Here is a 17,617-nt window from a genome sequence, read left to right on the forward strand (position 1 = left end):
CTTCAGGTGTGTGTGTGTGCGTGCGTGTACGTGTGTGTGTGTGTGTGTGTGTGTGTGTGTGTGTGCGCACACACAGTTGCACTCAGCTTTTCTGTACATGAATGCCTGCGAGAAAGAGAGTGTGGAAAAAGAAAGAAAGAGACAAAGTATGAAGTTACATGTGATTCACGCCCTGCAGGTTACGCCTCCCCCGTGTTTGTTTTTGGATATACAGTAAGCTCGAGGCTTTGTCTGAAATAAAGCAATTCAGACTGACACAACCTGTTCTGGACTGTTTAGCTTACCCTCCTGACTGTGCAGATAACATTAACAGGGATTTATTCTGATCATTTGAAAGCGCACCCAACCAAAATATGGGCTGATCATAACCAGTCCTGCCACAGATGGAAAGGGATCTATTTTAAAGCTTTACAAATGATCAATTTCCTTAATATATCCCATAATTTATTCATGGATTGTCTGTCAGTTTAAATGCATAAAGTAAGAATAACAAGCTAATACATGTCGACTGTGAAATTTGGTATTCATGTGTATGTGCTTGCACACACGCATACGTGCGCACACTTTGACATGCACAGATCAAGTTAAACTGGTTTGTAATCATAAGAGGTTTGGAACAAACTGCATTCAGTATTATAAGAAATGGTTCATTCAGTATGAGGGTGGCTTCTCCTAAGTGCCAACCAGCAGATTATATAAGAAGAAACTGAGGTTCATTCATAATTCACTAAATCTCAGCATGTTCACAGCCTCCACAAACACTTTGTTTCTGACGTGACTCACGGGTTATATTTGAGTATTCATTTATTAGAACTCCTCAAGATTTTCTTTATAATTATTTCAGAGTCACATGGCAGAGATGTCGTATTTGAAAGAATATTCAACAAGTGAACACACTCACGTGTTCAAACTTTTTCACGTGTTTTTATATTAAAGGAACAGTTTGACATGTTGGGGAAAAATGTTTATTCACTTCCTGAGAGTTAGATGAGAAGATTGATACCATTTGATTACATGGAGAGATTTAACTTAAAACTGGGGTCAGACTTTTTTCCACAATGGCTGTTCAGCATATTGTCATTGAAGTGAGAAAAAGAGAAAAACAGATTTCTGCCCTTCCTCTTGACTTTGTTTTCAGGCTTTAGAAAAAATAGTTGATGACGGGAGACTTGTCAAAGAGCGGACGTTCCTATTGGCTGTTGTGTAAACGCACGTGCTCGTCCCTTCAGATGGTGAAAGTCTGATTCAATGGTGGAAAAAAATCCTGCAATTTGTGGTCAATTTCTAATATATAGCACAGAGTAGCATAAAAAGTGTGTGAACACATCCAGGCTCCAACAGGAGGTTTTGCCTTCTGCAGCTTTGAACTACTCAAAAATCATGGATTGATTGGAGGGAATGTAAGTCTACCACGTGACTAAATGATTTGCTGTGTTTTTGCAGTGTTTTCCTCGGTGGCTCCTCGGCTCTCTGGATCATATGACAGTTCCCTCGACTGCTCTGCATCATTACATGATTCCCCAGCTGCTTCTCATTGCTCCACAGTCAGCAGACTCACAGTAAGTATTAGACTAATTAAGCCGCTGTCTCCTGCAGCCATCCACGGTCAGTTTGTCAGCTTATGTCGTTTTACTCACTGTGAGTCTGACAGTCTGAACCTCAGGGCTTCCTGCATGTTGTTCTGGCTGCCTGCGTGCATCTGAGAACTCCATCACAAAGGTTACCGGTATCCTGACTTGTGGTCTACTGGTTTCCAGCATAAAGCCTTAAGTCACCTCCCATCCATCACCTGAAGCAAATCAATCTGTTCACCTGTCTCCAGTTGGTGCTCTTCATTCCACTGTTGATTAGGCAGAAAATACAGAATATTGTCTCGTTATTATTTCATAGTTAGTATCTCAGCTGATATTTTAGAAAATTGACTTTCTTACAATACTGTACAATGCAGTACAGCAATATAAAATTACATATAGTTATTAATAGTGAAGGTAATAATGAACATGTCATGTGGCACATGTACTTTGGGTTTATTGATTTCATAAACCCAAACATCATGCATTCAGGCTTACAGGGGTTGCTGGGCAGTTTAGGTTGAATGTACTTCCATAAAGTTGAAAAGAAACTTTTTGTTTGTTTGTTTTAATAAAAATTTGACCGACTTTTAGGGCCTGGTATAAGTGACTCTTCAGAAACATAATATTTTTTGTGAGAATTAGTTGAAGAAAATAAGAAACCATAAGTTCCTCCGCTGGGTGGCAGTAAGCGCTTTGAGGACGCGCGTTCGTCTTCCGGTTTTGAGTCGAAGAAGAAGAAGATTACTCAATGGACTCAAATCATGTGTGTTTGACCCAAACAAACGCCGCCGAGCTCTCAGACGTGTGAGGAACAACTTTTAGGGTTAAAACGTTCCGTGTTGTCGCTTGCTGTCGTCTTTGAAATGCACTTTCATTAACCGTCATAAAGTCTTACAAAGCCGGACTGCTGCCTCGCCAGCTAGCTAGCTAGCTAGTTAGCCAGCCAGGCGACTGTATAAAGTGTATGATGCTGTTCGCACAGAGGTGTTTTCAGTGTGTGACAGCGGTCAGAAACAGACGCGTTAAGCTTCAGCTCAGCGCCGCCTTTATAAGATGCTGCTCCACGGTTCAGGGTGAAGTGAGGGTCAGGTTTGCACCCAGTCCGACAGGTAAGGTCCTCCCCAGAACACATAGAGCTAAAGTGTCCTGTACTGTAGAGGTTATCCAGAAGGACAGCTACTAACTGGGCTGTGGGTCTGCCCCTCCATCGTTTCCTCTCTTTCCCACAGCATCATTTCCTCAACAAATCAGACGTTTCTGGAGTGATTTTCTGACCTGTTTGTCTTTGTTTTTGATCGTTTTGACATAGTTTTGCAGATTTCATGCACACCTTCATTTCAAACTCCCCTCATTGTGAAGCTTGTGTTTTTCTCTTTAGTAATAATCCCTCTCATGTGTCTGAAAAACAGTCTTCAGGTATTTTCATGGTTTATTTGGCAGTCTGATGTTCTGACAGTGTATTGTTTTCTTTCACAGGCTTCTTACACCTCGGAGGCCTCAGAACTGCTCTCTACAACTACATCTTTGCCAAGAAGTATGGAGGCTCATTCATCCTGCGGCTGGAGGACACTGATCAGAGCAGGCTGGTACCAGGAGCTGCAGAGTCCATCGAGGACATGCTGGAGTGGGCTGGTGAGAAACACTAGACTCTTCAGGATTACTGGGTTAATATTGTCAGTGCGCTTACAGCAAAATGACTGAGTAATATCTTGATAAAATGTTGTATAATAATTAATTATATCCAAGTTGTCTTAGATTTTGCCCTATGCTCACTCTCTCCTCCAGGTGTCCCCCCAGATGAGAGTCCTCGTCGAGGAGGCTCAGCGGGTCCTTACCTGCAGTCTCAGAGACTCGACCTCTACAGTCAGAGCGCCCAGCAGCTTGTGGAAAGCGGTCACGCCTACTACTGTTTCTGCACCTCTCAGAGACTCGACCTGCTCAAAAAGGAGGCCTTGAGGACTGGACAGACACCGAGGTGGACAGATCACATGAATGCACACACTGTTTACAGTTTCACCCGATCGTATTCCCACAGAGGTGACACACAACCAGACTTCAGGACACTCTTTGTCAGATTGGAGACATTGGCTGCGTTTCCCTCCACAGGTATGATAACAGGTGTCGTCACCTGAAGGCCCAGCAGGTCCAGGACAAGCTGGCTCAGGGAGCGCCACGTGTGATCAGGTTTCGTCTGGAAGAAGGCGTCGAGCCTTTTCAGGATCTGGTCTTTGGATGGAATCATCACGACGTGGCCCAGGTCAGAATCGTGGTGATTCCACACTTAATGATGTGAGACATTGCAAACATGGCTTAGTATCCGTTTTTGGTTCTAGAAAAAGCTAAAACTCAAACGTCTGAGAGCATTGATGGAGTAACCTTTGCCTGTCAGTTTAGCTTTTCATACCGTCTGTCCTGTTTTTAGGTGGAGGGGGACCCTGTGGTGATCAAAGCAGATGGTTTTCCCACCTATCACCTTGCTAACATAGTGGACGATCATTACATGAGGATCAGCCATGTGCTGCGAGGGTCTGAGTGGCTCATCTCCACCTCCAAACACCTCCTCATGTACCGTGCTCTTGGGTGGAAGCCGCCCACCTTCGGACACCTGCCGCTTCTGACGAACAAAGACGGCAGCAAACTGTCCAAAAGGCAGGGGGACATATTCATTCAAAGCTTCCAGAGAGACGGAGTCCTGCCAGAGGCTCTGCTGGATATCACAACCAACTGTGGATCTGGATTCACCTGTGAGTGATGGGGAGTTATCAGAGAGGGGATGAAACCATGTCATGCTTCTAAATTACATATGCTGCCTTACAGCCAATCGGATTGGGCGGAGGATAGAGGAACTGATCTCCGAGTTTAATCCTTCAAAGATCACAACACATTCTGCCCTGTTAGACCTGGACAAACTACCGGAGTTCAACAGGTGAGCCAGACTCTCTGCTCATTGTCTCTTTGTTGTACTGTATTATCTCAGTGGTTTTGAAGTGGATAAATTGGATTTTTAGCCACACTGGCAGTGTTGATCGGTGCATATGTCTGAATACGGATGCCCCTCTCATATCTCTACAATAAATATGACACCACAGCCAGCACATGCTTAGCTTAGCTCAAATTAGCTGCTGGCTGTAGCTTCATATTTACCAGACAGGTATGAAAATTCTATCAATCTTCTCTTTGAACTCCCTGCAAAAGAATAAACACATTTCCAAAAAGTGGAACTCGTCCTTTGAATGTCAACTGTACGGACGTTAAACCCCTTGGTATCAGCTCGGCCTTCCTCTGCCGCCACCCGTGGCCCAAACTTTACATTTTTACCTGATTGTGGAACAATGTAATATACATCCTGGCATGTAATGTACAGCCTGATTGGGCAGCTAAAATGACTCTTTTCTTTAATGCTTAAATTATGAAAGTCACAGTTCATATATCAAACATCTTTGATCGCGGCAGAATTCACCTGCAGCACCGCATTGAGGATGAGGAGCAGTGCCATTCGCTGATAAAGGATCTGCAGGAGCAGATCCAGCAGGCCTATACAGCACAGATCCAGGATGAAGAAGTGCTGCATGAGGATTATATCAGGCGGGTGCTGCATCTTCGTAAGGTACCTGTAACAGTTTACTCCTTCATACCATGTTAGCATGTGTTCATGCCGTATTTTCAATATGCTCAATGATAGATTCTGTTTACCTGGTTTCTTTTGAGACTAACAAAGTGTAGCTCAAAGTCTGTTGCAGAGTATCAGCCCAATTTAGCCACTTTGTTTAGACGTGTGTGTATTTCCACTTCAGAGCAAGAAGGAAACATGGGAGGATTTTTAAATCCGGCTGATGAATCACTTTAAATGTGCTGGTGTGTGTAGGACATAAAATTACTGAATTAATGAATTAACTCAGAGTCTGTCACAGTTACACAGTCTAGATAAACTGGACTTGAGGGGTTTTAGATGTGGTTTTCGTGGTATTGAAACCTAATATTGTTAAAAATTGCTGTTTGGACTTTAACCCACTGTCTCTTCCTGCAGCCGGTCAGATGTGGCATCTACTCTCATTTCACAATACTGCTCCTGTATCTGTCCAGTAACACTGAAACTGTTCTCTTCCCTCTCTGCAGGGTCACATATCCTCCCTGAAGGAGCTCGTCAGTCCTGCTTACTCCTACCTGTGGGTGCGTCCTTCCTTCTCCAGCCAGCAGGTGGCAGCACTCACTGCAGAGGCCCAGCACATTGCTTCATTAGTGCTGAGGTGTGTTGTGTTTACAGCGGTACCTTTGAGCTAAAGAGTTTCTGTTGGGATTCTGAACATTTCTGCGTCTCTGTTGTAGATTAGTGGCCGAGCGAGGCGAGGAGCTGGCCGTGGATCGACTCAGTGAAGATCTGAAGACTTTGGCCAAGCAGACTAAAACCACCAAATACAGAGAAGTGATGAAGCTGTTGCGTCTGGCTCTCAGTGGTCTGCAGGTACCTGTTCACCATGGTCACTGTTACAACTGAACATGTCTTCACTTCTTTTCTCGCAGTCTTCTAGTTTCCAAACCTCAGAACAGCTGTGACGTTCACCCTGCAAGACCCTTTATTCCAGGCTGTGGTCATGTTGATGTGTGGATGCACAACCCGTGCAGCTGATCTCAGATCAGTCAGTCAGATCAGTCTGACTCCTGGAGGAAGTGATAACATGATTCTCTCCTTTCATCACGTGCAGATTTCATTTCTGCAATTTTATTCATGAAACTGTATTTTTCAGACTGCACCTCAGCACGTCATCATTTTTGGTGATCATCAAAAAAGACTCCTGGCTGGACTCTTGCCTCGTGTCCCTTTTTTATTTATTTCTGTCTGCAGCATGACTGAGCTAAACTTTAAAATAGCACGTTTAAAATGACAGTGATGAGTTACGCCTCAGAGCAGCTACAGTAACCACAGTCACCCTGCAGACTCTCGGCGCTGGAATATGGAAAGAGGAAGTGGATTCTGATTGCTCCTCGCAGACGTTTGTTTCCTCACTGTCTGCTTTGATGGCGTTACTTCACTGACCCCTGACCCTCTGTTCTCCTCTGACCTGCAGCAAGGGCCCAGTGTGGCGGAGATGATGGTGGCTCTGGGGCCCTCGGAGATCCGCCATCGCTTCCAGAAACTGGTGCTGCTCTCAGAGACCAGTTAAAGACCAGACAGCCTGACGCTGATGCTGAGGATCACATGCAGCCCCCTGCTGATTCTCACAAAGCCAACTGGGACACATTCATGATGAACTGCACTCGAATTATTACAGACGTTTTATAAAAGAGATGAAAGCTGCTTTTACTCACATGGTCTGTTTGATTTATTCAGTTCTGTGAGACTTTACAGGAGCAGGTGACCGAGCAGGCGAGGATGGGAAGTACCTCGGTATTTTTATGCAAATGCTCCTGTGCTCTCTCCTGCAAGTCGTTCTTAACGAACTATAACACACAGATGTGTGCGCATTCACAAGAAAAACATCAAGAAGTCATTTTTGCTTGAAGTCAGTCCTGAGCTGGATGCATTTGAGGAAAGTGTCACTCAGAAATGATTTTGAGTGAAGTTTTTAATTAGCCTATAATATGTGTGTGTGACATTTTATCATCAGTTTATGCCACTCAGTATGTTCACTTCACTACAATGTAGAGCTAAACATTGTGGTTTTTACTCCATTACATTTGTTTGGCAGCTGGAGTCAGTCATTTCTTCACTGTTCAGAGTTTATGTCCAAAGTTAAAGCAGTAACAGTTCATTAAGTAGTTAAAATGAGCTCCGAGTTCAACCAGCTACAGCAGTAAAATGCTGTTTTCACATTAATATATCCATGGTAATGCAACTCTCACAGGGGTCAGTATTTGTAGTATTTTTGCAACGTAAACATACTCCAAAAATACTTCTTTTACTTCAGTAAAGGGTACTTTACCACTGTTACATCATCGAGGCGTAAAACTTCCACAGAACACTGGAAAAACACGTAACCTGCAGTGAAGAAGTATTCAGATACTTAAGTAAAGAAGCAACACCAAACTGTAGAACTACCCCTTCAGTACTACTTGAAACAGTAAAAAGTGGAAGTACTGAAGCATCATCATGTAAGTGTACAGAAATAGTACTCATTATGCAGCAGCATGGCCTCAGTGAGAGTTACAGCGGGACATAATATCTGAACATTACTGCTGGTCATTAACGTCACGTCAGCAGTGGTAGAAAGTGAGTCTGAACATTTACGCGTGCACAGTACTGGAGTACAATTCTGAAGTACTTGTACTTTACATGAGTATTTCCGTTTTCTGCAGCTGCATTCAGAGGCAGTATTACACCACATCCAGAGTATAACCAGTCTCATATTAACTAGCCTTTGGCAGCTTTAATCTATAATAATCCATCAGATTCTAGAAGCTTCTCACATGTTTTCTATCTAAAAACATGATCTAAAGTAAAAAAATCCATTTCCCTCTGAAATGTAGTGAAAGCTGTAATAACTTTCTAAAACTTGGAGCTTGTTTGCGTGAGCTGATGGAGGCCTGTGGTTGGAGCAGTCAGCTGCAGTGACACAGGGCGGGGGGTGTGTCACCCTCCCCGGCCGCGGTGTCAGGGGTGTGACTGAGTGTCACATGTCGGCTCGGCCCGGCGCCTCGGTGACACTCCGCTTTCCCCAGAGAGACGCGCGAAGTTCGGCCAGCGAACCTCTCCGGACGGCATGGCGACCGGTGACAGCCAGGCAACTTTGGAGGCGCTGCTCAGTAAGTGAACCGGGGGTGTCGGAAGGTGCTTTTTGTTTTTGTTTGCTTCACTTTACCTCCGACATAACGCGAGCTAAGCTTCCTCATCATGTCGCTGCTTCGGGTGCTAATGTCGCGCTGACTGCCGCGCGTGGAGACGTTTGGGCTTTTACGCGTCGTGTTTGCGGGTAAAACGTCAACGTGTGGATTTATTTCATCTTAAATAAAATAAGCTCCGACATTGTGCAGAGAGCGTCAGTTGAAACAGGAAGTTGGTCAGACCGCGCGCGTGCTCGACGAGCGCTCGAGAGCCGTGTTGTGTCTGCGCCGCTGCTGCTGCGCGCGCGCACCGTGCCAGGAAACGTTATCTCAGTAGATGCAGTTGTTAGATGAAGTTTCCAGAATTTCAGTAAAAGCAGCAAAAGCAGGAAGGAGAAATACATAGAGATAAATCCTACATGTGAGAAGCCAACGAGTACAGGCAGTAAAAAGTACTCAGAGCCGAGTACTGTGACAACCGGGCTTCTCAGGTGAGGAGTTAAAAATACCTGTTTGGTTATTGACTGTTTGAAAGCCTCCTGTCCTAAATTTTGGCTCGTTTCCTTCAGGCAGGTTCAGGTTTCATACTCTGCAAAACTCTTCAGACACTGACAAAATGCTTGTTTTCATGGTGGCTTATGGATGGAGACACATGCTCAGCCTCCAAACAGCAGTGTGTAATGAGTTTATCATGTTCAGTGCATCCTCTGAATGTCAAAAGATTAGCATTTAGGTGATTAATTGAGCAAAACTGCCACAATTTACAGTCTTTAGACCATCGGTTGAACCAGACAAGCAGTTTGAAGAGATCATCTTGGGAATTTGGAGAGTGAAATATGCATTTTTCAGATTTTATAGACTAAACAAAAAACAACTTCAACCTTGTTTTCAAGATGAAAAGCATACAGACAGAGTATACAGTACTTGAATATGTACAGTGGTTGTCTTATGAGTGTACTCAGTGCAGCATAGGCCTGTGTCTCCATGCATGTCTGTCTTTAATTTTCACTTCCTCATTAGATTGTATAATGTTTTGCATTCATTTCCATGTGTTTGATCTTGATATGGTGGAACGTTATAAGAATATTTTTTGGATGTTTAACCTGTTCAGGCCAGGCCACAGACCCAAACAATCAGGAGGACAGGTGGGACTGCATCCAGAGCTTCTACGAGCTCACCAACCAGGAGGCTGATGGGTAAGCTGAGCACAGTCTTTGCACCTCAGCAGCGTTTTTTCTCGTTTCTGTCTGCGCTGTGTGCTCGAGCACAACCTGCGAGGGTTTCAGATCATCCTCAGGCTTTGAACCTGAGCTGCTTTTCAGAGGAGGCTGCTAGAAGTTACCTTAACGCAACTGTGTTGTTTGAGAAAGAGTTGCTTCACATCCACATTGCGATCACAGCTTCTCAGTTACACCATCGTGCACGAGGGAGGAGGAACTCTGCAGCACCTCCTCGCCTTTTGACCCTTTTTAGTGTAACATATTATATTGTCTAAACATAGTGCATGCACGTTCAAAGCCAGCACGGCTGTGTGTGGAAAGCCATGTGAATAGTGCTTCTTTCAGTGCTGGCACATGTTCTGTGGTCTCCTCAGGCATTTTAATGTGAATAAATCTTAATTTTCAGCCCACAGGTAGCCATTCGTCTGCTTTCCCATAAAATCCAGTCTCCACAGGAGAAGGAGGCTCTGCAGGCTCTCACTGTAAGTATCACGTTCTTCATCTCTACATCTGACACACGTGGTTAACGGCTGCGCTGTGTTTGAAGTGATGTTCAACATGTTGAGGTAAAGACCGTTCACTGCAGAACAAATGTCTTGAATCATCTTGCGGGGGGGCGTCCTGTGAATATCTGTGACTATCTTCCATCACATGACATGAGACATTTAATCAGCGTTTGAATCTGCTGTGACGCCACGTGCTCTGTCAGTCATACGTTGAAGAGAGCTGCAGTGAGTCACTTTAAAATGTGACTGAGGGAAGCTTGTCGAGGCGCAGGGGCCTGCTGTCATGTGACATTTAAAGGTGGTTGACCACGAACAAGCCGTGACAAATCTGTCCTTTCTCTCTTTTGTGTTTCCTCAGAACAGACGACTTCTTTCAGTTTCGATTGAAACTGAAAAACTGAAAAATCTTCTATTGCTGATGATTTATAATGATTTGGTGCTTTCCAGGTTCTCGAGGCATGTATGAACAACTGTGGAAAGAGGTTTCACAGCGAGGCCGCCAAGTTTCGCTTTCTCAACGAGCTCATCAAAGTTTTAACGCCAAAGGTACGGTTACTCCTAGAGACAGAGGCTTCCTTAAAGCCGTCGTTAAAACAGAAAGTTTGCATTTTCCCGTCTCACTGCTGTCATTAGAAAACCTAGAATAAAAAGTAGTCTGCTGTGATCTGCTCCGAGTTCAGACTCATATCTTACAAAACAGAAACGTCTCTTCTGTATCATCTGACAATGATTCAATCAGGCCAGATTCTAAATGATCCCATTTTTGTCTGTTCATACTTGAGGAAATGATTGATTGTGTAGTAAAATGGATAAAATGACTTCCAGTAATGTGAGATAAAAAACACGAAGAAAATGCGATTTTTCGGGCAGTACTTCGGAGCGTGGACGCCACAGAAGGTCAAAGACAGAGTGACCGAGGTTCTCTACGGATGGACTCTGTGGCTGAAAGAAGAACCCAAGATTCAGCAGGCCTACTGCATGCTGAAGAAACAAGGTGTGGATGCAGCATGCACGCAAAACACCGCCATGTTTTCTGCTCTGTGCAAAATGAGCCTTCATTAAAACTGAGTGACCGCATGATGTTTTATGTGTTTACAGATACTCAAGATAGCACCAGTCTTTATTGATCCCCAGAAGGGAGATCATAAAAGAAAGTAAAATGAATAAATGAGTTGAAAGGCACTCAGAGAATTCAAACCTCTGCCAAGGCCAACGGCCAGACCAAAAGCATAACCTCCTCAGCTCAGCCATGTAAAGTAAGAATAGGAGACAGAATGGTGCGTGTAGGACTGCTGTGACAGCATACACCAGATTTAATTACAGAACAGTTGAGTTATGATGCTTCATGTTTGTCTGGATTCATGTAGAAATAAGATGCAATTAAATTGTACAGCATGTTAATATAAACAAGATAATATAAGGTTAAATGTAGCAGTGTAGGATAACACCATGTGTAGTACAAAAGTATGACACATAATATATACATACATATACATAAAGTATCCATTTCTTGTCTCAAGAATAACACCATCGTCCTCCTCCTCCTCCTCTTCTTGTTATTTTAGGCATCGTGAAGAAAGATCCCAAACTGCCAGACACCTTAATAATGGCACCTCCACCTCAAAGAACCACAGAGTCTGTTTTTGACCAGGAGGACAAGGCCCAGGTGTGTTTGAGAGAACATCTGCTGACGAAACATTGAAGGGGAAGTTTGGATTGTTTGAAGGATGCTTGTGTGAGGTAGTTATTCACGGTCAGTGTATGGCCGACAGTAGACGGTGGGCAGCTGTTAATATCGCTCAGCAGTCACAGACCAGACTGCTTTGACCAAAACACTGATTTTACCTCCTGGATCGCAGGAGTCTCCGGTCTGCTGCTGCCTCATTCGCTTTGTTTTTGTGTGACTTCTGTGAATCACACATATAAAAATGAAAATGTGTTTCTCTATCATCAGCTTTTAGCCAGATTATTGAAAAGTGGCCGACCTGAAGACCTGGAAACCGCCAACAGACTCATTAAAAGCACCATCAAAGAGGTGAGGTGCTCATCTTGGCAATGCATGCGAGTGTTATGGAATGAATCTGGTACTGATTGTGTGTGTGTGTGTGTGTGTGTGTGTGTGTGTGTGTGTGTGTGTGTGTGTGTGTGTGTGTGTGTGTGTGTGTGTGTGTGTGTGTGTGTGTGTGTGTTTAGGAGCAGGAGAAGGCTGAGAAAGTGTCAAAGCGTGAGTCCACTCTGAAGGAGGTGGAGAGCAGCACCAAACAGCTCCGAGAACTACTGAACCAGCACGCCAGCGCTGGAGCCTCGTTACAGCCGAGCGATGACGTCAAGGTATGTCGGATGCTGCAGTCTGAGGCTCGCCGCCTCGACAGATGGTAGCAGAGGATTGAGTGGAAGGCCTGTGATTGTTGTCCTCTGTCGCCCTCTGCTGGCTAACAGTGAATATGAGGCTTCGGTCACTGTCAGTTCTATGTGAAAATTTAAAATCACCGGCACCGATTTGTAGATTTCAAGAAAGTGATATTTGGGCTACTTTTCTCAGAGCAGTGCACGTTTACATCAGTATCCCCTCACTGTGGAAGTGTAACTCAGCCTCGGACGCCTCCCTCTCCCACTGCAGACCCTGTACGAGCGCTGCGATCGGCTGAGGCCGAGCCTGTTCCGCCTGGCCAGCGACACGATGGACGACGACGCAGCTCTGGCGCAGATCCTCGCGGCTAACGACGAGCTAACGCTTGTAGTAAATGCCTACAAAGAACGAGTGGAGAGGAGGGAGTGTGACGGTGGACGAGAAAGAAGCAGAAGTGAGGAAGAAGAGGAGGGTAAAAATGATGGTCCCTGTGGAGAACACCTTGAGCTTGGCTTCGCTCTGTCTGTTCTGCTTCTATTTGATCCTGCTTGTTCTTATTCCTCCAGCTCCAAGGAGTCCCAGAGAGGTTAAAAGCTACCACCTCATCGACCTGTCAGCGCTGGACTCTCCAAAGACGCACAGAAAAGCTGATTCGCCGCCGACCTTCGAATCCTCTCCGCCCACGTTTTCCTCTCTTCTGGAAAGTTCCTTCCAGTCAGTGTCTGACCAGGACTTTCATCAGTTAGGTAGGCCTGCATTATACCTGCCTCCAGTTTGTTCTCTTTGACGGTGATGAACATGTTTCAGAATGAAATGATGTGGCCTCCTGTGTTCACAGAGTTAGATAATCTGCTCTCAAAACCGGCTCAAGAGTCGTCCAGGTCGTATTATGAGGAGCTTCTGCAGGTGAGGCTCCGCTGTGAAGACAAAGGTTTAAAGGTGGCTTTTATTTGGAAGAGCGCATGACAGTTTATCCTTTTCTGTCAGCTTAACGGAGACCATCAGATGAAGAGTGCCGAGCAGAATGGAGGGCGAGGCCTTGTGCTGAGAGCTCGTGGATGTGGGGGGAGCAGCGCGACATCAAATGGGACCAACATTTGGTAAGTATGGAGAAAAGGAGGCTCGTAAAGGCCTAAATGGCATTCCATGCATCAGAACAGAACCAGTGAGTCTGTGGTCCAGGATGTGCTGTTCACACTTACCTAACACGACTCCTCTGACAGGTCACTCCCTCACAGTCAGCAGCTCGGTGACGCGTCTCCTGTGAAATCGGAGGACAGCTCGTGTCCCTCACATGTCCTGACAAACATCTTCGTTCCGGTGGAGACGATCAAATCCAGTACGTTCCCAAAGGAAGAAACCGGTCCTGCTGTTCTGCCTCACGTCCGTCTTGTCTGAACGCCTGTCTCTCGTTGGTTTGTAGGTCATCTTGAGCCGATCACTCTGTTCGATCAGGCCGGCGTCCACGTCTCTCTCCATTTTGCCAAAGACTCTCCGACAGGTCATCCAGGCGTCGCGGTGGTCGTCATCTCCACGGTGAACACGTCCGCCCTCCATGTGAAAGACTTCCTGTTTCAAGCTGCCGTTCCAAAGGTGATAACGTAACAGCATCTCCCACGACAGACAGACGTGTAATAGTATTTAGAAAAATAATAAACCATGCAATCTTTATTCAGACTATGTGTTTAAGTTGTAGCTGGCGCCCCCTCCTGGAGCCCTCTGTCACAGCCCTGTGAATACTTCTTTACTTTCTCTGACATCCTCTCCTCCCGTCTTTCACAGCCAACTGTTTTCCATTAATGAGTTGAACTTCCAGTTAACTGTCAGCTGAATTCCTCTCCTGCAGACCATGTTGGTGAAGCTTCAGCCTGCCTCAAGGACACACCTACCTCCTTACAACCCTGTCCTGCCTCCACCCGCCATCTCCCAGGTCGTCCTATTGGCTAATCCTCAGAAGGTGGGTATGGGGAGCGTTGCTGGCTTAGATTATTATGTTAGTGCCTGATGGAAGTGCCTCCATCACTGTTACGGCACAAAGAACAGAAGTACTTGTATTTGTATACATTTCAGTGTGCTTATATTTTAATTTAATTTACTGGGTTGCACTGTTGTTTAGTTTAGTACTCAGATCTTTGAGTAAAAGTAATGTAGAAATACTCTGTTACAAGTAAAAGTCCTGCATTCAAAACTTAACCAAAGGTAAAAGTACTCATTGTGCAGAAAGGCCTGTTTATGAATAATGCGTATTATATTATTGGCTTTTTTAAGTGGAGCTCATTTTAATTTTTGACCTAAACCGATGAGAATACATCATAATGTATTTGTTAATTACATTTGTATTATTAATTTGAATCTGAAAAGTAACTTTGTTTATAAAATTAGTGTAGTGGAGTAAAAAAGGGCTGATTTATGGATAATGTATAATGGAAATACTCAAGTGAAGTACCTCAAAAGTGGACTTAAGTTCACTTTTGGGTTGTTTTTTATTTCCTTGTTTTGACATAATTTTCTTTCTTTCTGAAATGTTATATAGACCATAATATTCAGCAATATTCATGTGTGTGTCGTGAAAGATACAGATGAATTGGACATTATAATACTGCACATTGCAGTGAACTGCAGAGTTGGTGGAAGTTAACCTTCGCACAGACAGCTGAGATCAGTCACTGATGCATGGGACCGCTCGCTGCAGCATGTGGCAGCTGCTCGTTTGCTTTTCATTAATTATTCATTCAGTTTCTCCGTTTGTCTCCGTTAGCGAAAGCTGCGTCTGCGCTACAAGCTGACACTGACACACGGAGACAAGCAGCTGAACGAGACCGGAGAGATCGACAGCTTCCCCGACTGGCCCTCTCTGATTGGCCGCTAGAAACGCCAGATTTGGATTACAAAGAAATAAAACTCTGGACGTGTCTTTGCGGGACGCTGAAATCTAGATTTTGAGATGACAGAGTGAACTCAGTGAAAAGGTGGGAAACTGGTGACCACGCCTGCAGCCGATCCTCATGACGTCAAACAAGCATCAGGTCTGTGTTTCCTTAAAGATCCTGCGTTTACCTTGAAAGACTTTTCTGCATTTTAGAGCGTAGAAGCAAGCATTACAGAAGCCAAGGAACAACCTTAAGGAGATTTATTTTACTCTAAAAAAACATGTTCAGGTGGGTTTGGTACATCCCTGATTGTACCTGGTTCAGGTAAATTCAGGTATTCTGCTGTTAGTGTGCTGTTTTTTCTGTTGCTGCCTGTCGCTCAGCTGTTCATGTGTGGCCGGTCACGTCTGCATATGAAGTTTGCTGTTGTGCAATTCAAACTCAAAAGTGCCTTAAGATGGAAAAGGTTGTTCTTAATATGTGTTTAATTGAGGTTAAATGAGGCTGCCTTAAGGAGAGTGTGTGTGTGTGTGTGTGTGTGTGTGTGTGTGTGTGTGTGTGTGTGTGTGTGTGCGTGCGTGCGTGCGTGCGTGCGTGCGTGCGTGCGTGCGTGCGAGTGAGTGAGTGAGTGAGTGTGAGAGAGAGAGAGACCCTCTGAGCTTAAAACACAAGCAAATGGAGGAAATATCTGTGTTTGTTATGATGAAAACAGGCAACATTTAGACAAAAGCAAAGCAAAATGTCCATTCTGACATGAGGTGTGAAAGAAATGTGCTGCAGATACAGAAAACATAAGCAAATCCAGAAACGCTACAACGTCAACACATCGTAAATGTAAATAACATCGACAGCTTGGAAACGAGCAAAGCTTGCTCATTTTAGTTTTACATGCCAGTTTCACCTTTTTATTGCATGTTCATCGTACTGGTTACATGATACAAAGGTGACCAAATAACTGCCTGAATCACAATTAACCTCATTCTGTCTTGGGAGTAAGTTGAGGCTCTTATTGTGAAAAAACAGGAAGTGTTGTTGTTCATGAAGCTGCTGTGAACGTGGCCATCGCTATCCAATAACTCCAGAACGTTGTATTCTTACTAAATGTTGTTGGAGTTTTATTTTTCACAATAAAAGCACCCACTTCCTCCCAATACATTACAACATATAACAGGAAGTTACTTGGCCAACTGAATGTAATGCAACAGCATCAAAGTATCAACATTTAACTTGTGTTGATTTGAAGCTTTCTGTGGTCGCTTGTTTCCTGTCATTTCTTCACAAACAGGACGCTTTATCACGCTGCTGGATGTGTTTCCTAATTTGCAGCTTTGTTTTTCCTGATATGATCTGATGTTTGCTCTGTCAAAGCTGTGAACATCATTTCTTAATTGGCTCAAAGAAACGATTCTCAGACTCTCTCAGCTGTCGTACATCTGGGACTGTTGTTGTTGAATCACTGTTAAAAAGACCGGATCAGTGTTTCCTCATAAGTTGTTTTGTACTGTGAAGTTTTATTCTTTGAGCCCAGAGCAACAAACTCAGTAATCATCTGTGACTGTCAGGTTTACACAAGCTCACAACAGGATGATTCAAAGCCAGTCTGAGCGTTTCCTTTGAATGCTCGTCCGCCTCTCCTCTGTCAGTGTTGATCTGCAATATGTCATCAATAAAGACAATTGCAGTCTGCATCACAACAAAGCTCAGAATCTGTCGAAATCACCCCAATCCAAGAACATCAAAGGCTTTTGTGGTGATTTAGTAATGACCCGTCACATTATCCCCAAAAATAGATGAATCAAAATAATTGTTTCAGGTCTATTTTATTTTGGCGGTTTGTTACTTACTAAAACTTTTCCTTTGATAACTGGAATTTTCTTTTAATTGCTATTTAATTGCTCCAATTAAATATTCATTATCAATATTCATATTTTTAACATACAAAAACGACAAATTTACAGTAGAAATTAAAAAATTAAAGTTAACTTTAGTTTACCAATTTAACATTGTTTTGTTTTCTACTATATTTAGTACAAAACAAATCGTTCTTTCTGTTAGCACTGCAACTCATCACTGTTTGAAATCATTGATTTATTATCTATTAATAATAATAATTAATATCTATTAATAGACTTTTCAATAAAAAAGTCTATAAAAAGTAACAAAATATATAATATGTTACACTAAAACTGAATATTCTCAAATTTAATAAGCTGGAAGCATCAAATGTTTTGTTTGATAATTCAATTTTTTCAATTCATTTAATTTGTTAATTTCTTTGATTAATCAACTAATTATTCAGTTTGGAAATTCTGGGGAATAACAGACCCGTCAAACAAAG

The 17,617-nt window shown here is 43.7% G+C and overlaps 2 protein-coding genes across 3 annotated transcripts; both read left to right on the plus strand.

Moving 5' to 3' along the window:
* Positions 1–2,279: 2,279 nt before the first annotated feature.
* ears2 (glutamyl-tRNA synthetase 2, mitochondrial) lies at positions 2,280–7,265 on the plus strand. Of its 2 annotated transcripts, none has more exons than XM_070987923.1 (10): positions 2,280–2,683; positions 3,051–3,206; positions 3,360–3,549; positions 3,681–3,831; positions 3,997–4,318; positions 4,392–4,500; positions 5,028–5,181; positions 5,691–5,821; positions 5,901–6,036; positions 6,641–7,265. In XM_070987923.1, the coding sequence occupies exons 1-10, from the start codon at positions 2,539–2,541 to the stop codon at positions 6,734–6,736; spliced, it is 1,590 nt and encodes a 529-aa protein (XP_070844024.1). In that variant the 5' UTR covers positions 2,280–2,538; the 3' UTR covers positions 6,737–7,265. The 2 variants fall into 2 exon arrangements, with proteins under 2 accessions (XP_070844024.1, XP_070844015.1); XM_070987914.1 differs by having other exon boundaries at positions 2,287–2,683; positions 5,901–6,030; positions 6,635–6,759.
* Positions 7,266–8,185: 920 nt separating this feature from the next.
* On the plus strand, positions 8,186–16,971 carry LOC139343315 (ADP-ribosylation factor-binding protein GGA1-like). Its single transcript, XM_070980880.1, has 16 exons — positions 8,186–8,315; positions 9,445–9,529; positions 9,960–10,035; positions 10,507–10,605; positions 10,930–11,053; positions 11,625–11,725; positions 12,014–12,094; positions 12,253–12,390; positions 12,680–12,893; positions 12,976–13,155; positions 13,248–13,315; positions 13,397–13,509; positions 13,633–13,748; positions 13,833–14,002; positions 14,256–14,366; positions 15,168–16,971. The coding sequence occupies exons 1-16, from the start codon at positions 8,273–8,275 to the stop codon at positions 15,276–15,278; spliced, it is 1,830 nt and encodes a 609-aa protein (XP_070836981.1). The 5' UTR covers positions 8,186–8,272; the 3' UTR covers positions 15,279–16,971.
* The last annotated feature ends 646 nt before the right edge of the window (positions 16,972–17,617 follow it).

The sequence above is a fragment of the Chaetodon trifascialis genome, chromosome 2 (assembly GCF_039877785.1).
Source record: "Chaetodon trifascialis isolate fChaTrf1 chromosome 2, fChaTrf1.hap1, whole genome shotgun sequence".
Lineage (NCBI taxonomy): Eukaryota > Metazoa > Chordata > Actinopteri > Chaetodontiformes > Chaetodontidae > Chaetodon > Chaetodon trifascialis.

Excerpts from the sequence above, each read along its gene's own strand:
- ears2 (XM_070987923.1), top strand. The coding sequence starts at position 2,539 with ATGATGCTGTTCGCACAGAGGTGTTTTCAGTGTGTGACAGCGGTCAGA. Across the intron at positions 3,207-3,359 it reads GGACATGCTGGAGTGGGCTG|GTGTCCCCCCAGATGAGAGT; the intron begins GTGAGAAACACT and ends TCTCTCCTCCAG. Across the intron at positions 5,182-5,690 it reads GGGTGCTGCATCTTCGTAAG|GGTCACATATCCTCCCTGAA; the intron begins GTACCTGTAACA and ends CCCTCTCTGCAG.
- LOC139343315 (XM_070980880.1), top strand. The coding sequence starts at position 8,273 with ATGGCGACCGGTGACAGCCAGGCAACTTTGGAGGCGCTGCTCA. Across the intron at positions 12,095-12,252 it reads TTAAAAGCACCATCAAAGAG|GAGCAGGAGAAGGCTGAGAA; the intron begins GTGAGGTGCTCA and ends GTGTGTGTTTAG. Across the intron at positions 12,894-12,975 it reads AGAGGAGGGTAAAAATGATG|CTCCAAGGAGTCCCAGAGAG; the intron begins GTCCCTGTGGAG and ends TTATTCCTCCAG.